General features: G+C 39.3%; 1 protein-coding gene across 1 annotated transcript in view; it reads right to left on the bottom strand.

Annotated features, from left to right (window-relative positions):
* The window catches only part of IQGAP2 (IQ motif containing GTPase activating protein 2), a 319,224-nt gene that overhangs the window by 21,638 nt on the left and 294,871 nt on the right, over positions 1-2,715 (bottom strand). The window contains exon 31 of the mRNA XM_012802746.1: positions 1,069-1,156. Within this exon, the coding sequence (XP_012658200.1) occupies positions 1,069-1,156 (88 nt within the window). The remainder of the gene's footprint in view (positions 1-1,068; positions 1,157-2,715) is intronic.

Raw genomic sequence — 2,715 nt, 5'->3', positions numbered from 1 at the left:
AATCCAACGAGGAATAAAAGCCTTTTATACTAAATTAGCATGATATTCTGTCTACATTGTAAATACTCACACATTAACACACACATACTTTGAAGTTTTATTTTATATTTTTAAAATTAAAAATTGTGAATGATTTCTTGCCAACTAATTACAAATGACTCAGGAAAACTATGTGTAGCTCTGCTAAGAAGTAATGTATTAAACAATTTTGTGGGTTTTTGGCTGGGAGTGGTGGCTCACGCCTGTAATCCCAGCACTCTGGGAGGCCAAGGTGGGCGGACTGCCTGAGGTCATGAGTTCCAGACCAGCCTGAGCCAAAGCAAGACTCTGTCTCTAAAAATAACGGGCGTTGTGACAGGTGCCTGTAGTCCCAGCTACTTGGGAGGCTGAGGCAAAAGAATTGCTTGAGTCCAAGAGTTTGAAGTTGCTGTGAGCTATGATGCCAGCCGGTTAGTTTTTGCTTAGGGAGTTCTAATATTGGTGCTACAATAATAACCTTGAACTCATTTCAGAATGAACTAAATAATGATGCATTTGATGAGATGTTGATAAAAAGTTAATTTAATGCAAGATTGTCATGAGACTTTATTTATACCAACATAATGTGCTTTAACCCAATGGACTCAACATTTGTTTCTGAAGCACTGGGAGTCAGCTTCAACATATGAGACACTTCTTTGTTTCTTCAAGTTAGAAACTATATAAAGGGTAGTTTTCTATAGCCGATTAACCAGCACTATCCTCAACTGACTCATCTGTCCATCCACCATGCAATATTCATGATGAACATTCTGAGGGTTTGAATAAAACCTGGAGTTTTCTTCCTAAGTCTAGAACAAAATTAGATTCAGCATAAATTTGGTATTGCATTTTCCATTTCATTCCCATTGATACTTCATATGAGTTTTATATATAGATGAACTCAGCTGACTACAGTAATGGATAAAATTCTTCAACCACGGCACACAGAGTTTCTCTGAGATAATAGTACACATGTAACATTAAGATTATTAAGAAAATCAACTCCTATCTATTATATTAATTATTTTACACTTAAAGAAAAATTACCTGTTGTGAAGTTGCCGGTGTCTCTAAGATTTCTGTCAATGAGGTCCCTGACTGGTTCCGAATCACATCCACTATTAGCTTTTTGGTCCTTACAAAATAGAGAAAGAAAAGACATTCAGACAGCAGTCCTGATATACAAAATCTGTTTCTCCCGAGGGAGTGTACAAACACACAAAAATGAACTTTCACTTTACATCTTCTGTACTTACCTAGATAGATTTGGAGAGCATTCTCTCACGTAAAGTATCACAAGAATGGAAAAACAAGTATTCAATACTAATATGAAACCAATGGATGAACATCTACATGCCCACATAGGAGAAAACACAATTACATCCCAGTAGGGGGGAGAGGGGAGACGTGAGTGGGACTGAGGTGCTCCCACCTAAGGCTCACAATGTAAGGGTCTATGGCCACCTCCTGGGTGAAGGGCTCAGCTATCACTTGGACTAGACCTAACAGGTGCAAACAATATAACCTAGTTGTTTGTACCCTTGTATCAATCTGAAATACAAGAAAAAAAAAGAAGCTTCAAAGAGAATCCTTTAAAATAAAACATTCTTGCAGAAGTTCACCAGGTCTGCCCCACGGTTCCTGAAAGTTTGGGAATGCTTCAAAATTGAAGTCTAGACTTTATACACTTGATGTTGTAGGATTATACTATCGGTAACATAGGTGTTAGAATGTCACAAGATTCCGTCTAAACACTTTTCTTTCTTTTTTGACTGAGACTATTTTGTGCTGTGGGCACGCTGCTACTGTAGAGGGTGAGATTGATATCCAATATCCTTCTCTCCTGATTTTATTTTATTTTATTATTATTATTTTGCAGTTTTTGGTGGGGGCTGGGTTTGAACCCGCCACCTCTGGCATATGGGACCGGTACCCTACCCTTTTGAGCCACAGGTGCCGCCCTTCTTTCCTGATTTTAATGGCATTTAAATTTCAGAGACTGTTTAATGTATCCTATGCCTTTATGAGCCAGACTAACTGGTTCCCTTCCTGAGAAAGTTATGAAATAACTAGAAGACGGGGGAGGAGAAGTCCTGTGTAGGCCGCTGGCTGACCTAGCAGGCGGGAGGATGGAAGTTCAAGGAACCAAGGAAGTAACAAGGAGAGCTCAGTCCTCATCTTGGGTGGTAGAAAACAGAAGAGCTGCTCAGCCAGAAGAGCTGGAAAGAGCCTCGGAAGGGCCAGAACCGCATGTTCCTTCATATGTGTTCTTAACAGGCATCAGATTATGCATTAATAATTATATAAAAAATTTTTTTACATAAGAGATAAATGGTTAAGTTTGCTTACTGTAATATGAGGTTAAAACAGTATCCTTGGAAATAGCTTCCCTCTCAAGAAAAGGAAAAAGAAGTTGCTTTAGCCCACACGCAGGTTTCATCGATGTGAAGTTTCATTTTTATCACAGCCCTGTTACTTCATTCAACGGCATTAGGTGATATCATGGGATGAACAATTTCTTTATAACCTTACATCAGGATAGTCACATAGCATAAAATTTGGGAATAAAGGGCGGAACCTTGAAAGTATTTAAAAATGTATATGAAAACAGCACACTGGCTCGGCGCCTGTGGCTCAAGTGGCTAAGGCACCAGCCACATACACCTAAGGTGGTGGGTTCGAATCCCCTGCCCG

Source organism: Otolemur garnettii, unplaced genomic scaffold (assembly GCF_000181295.1).
Source record: "Otolemur garnettii isolate 467f Iridium unplaced genomic scaffold, OtoGar3 scaffold00017, whole genome shotgun sequence".
Taxonomy (NCBI): domain Eukaryota; kingdom Metazoa; phylum Chordata; class Mammalia; order Primates; family Galagidae; genus Otolemur; species Otolemur garnettii.
The sequence above is the reverse complement of the archived record's forward strand: the minus strand, read 5'-3'. Positions and strand labels throughout refer to the sequence as shown.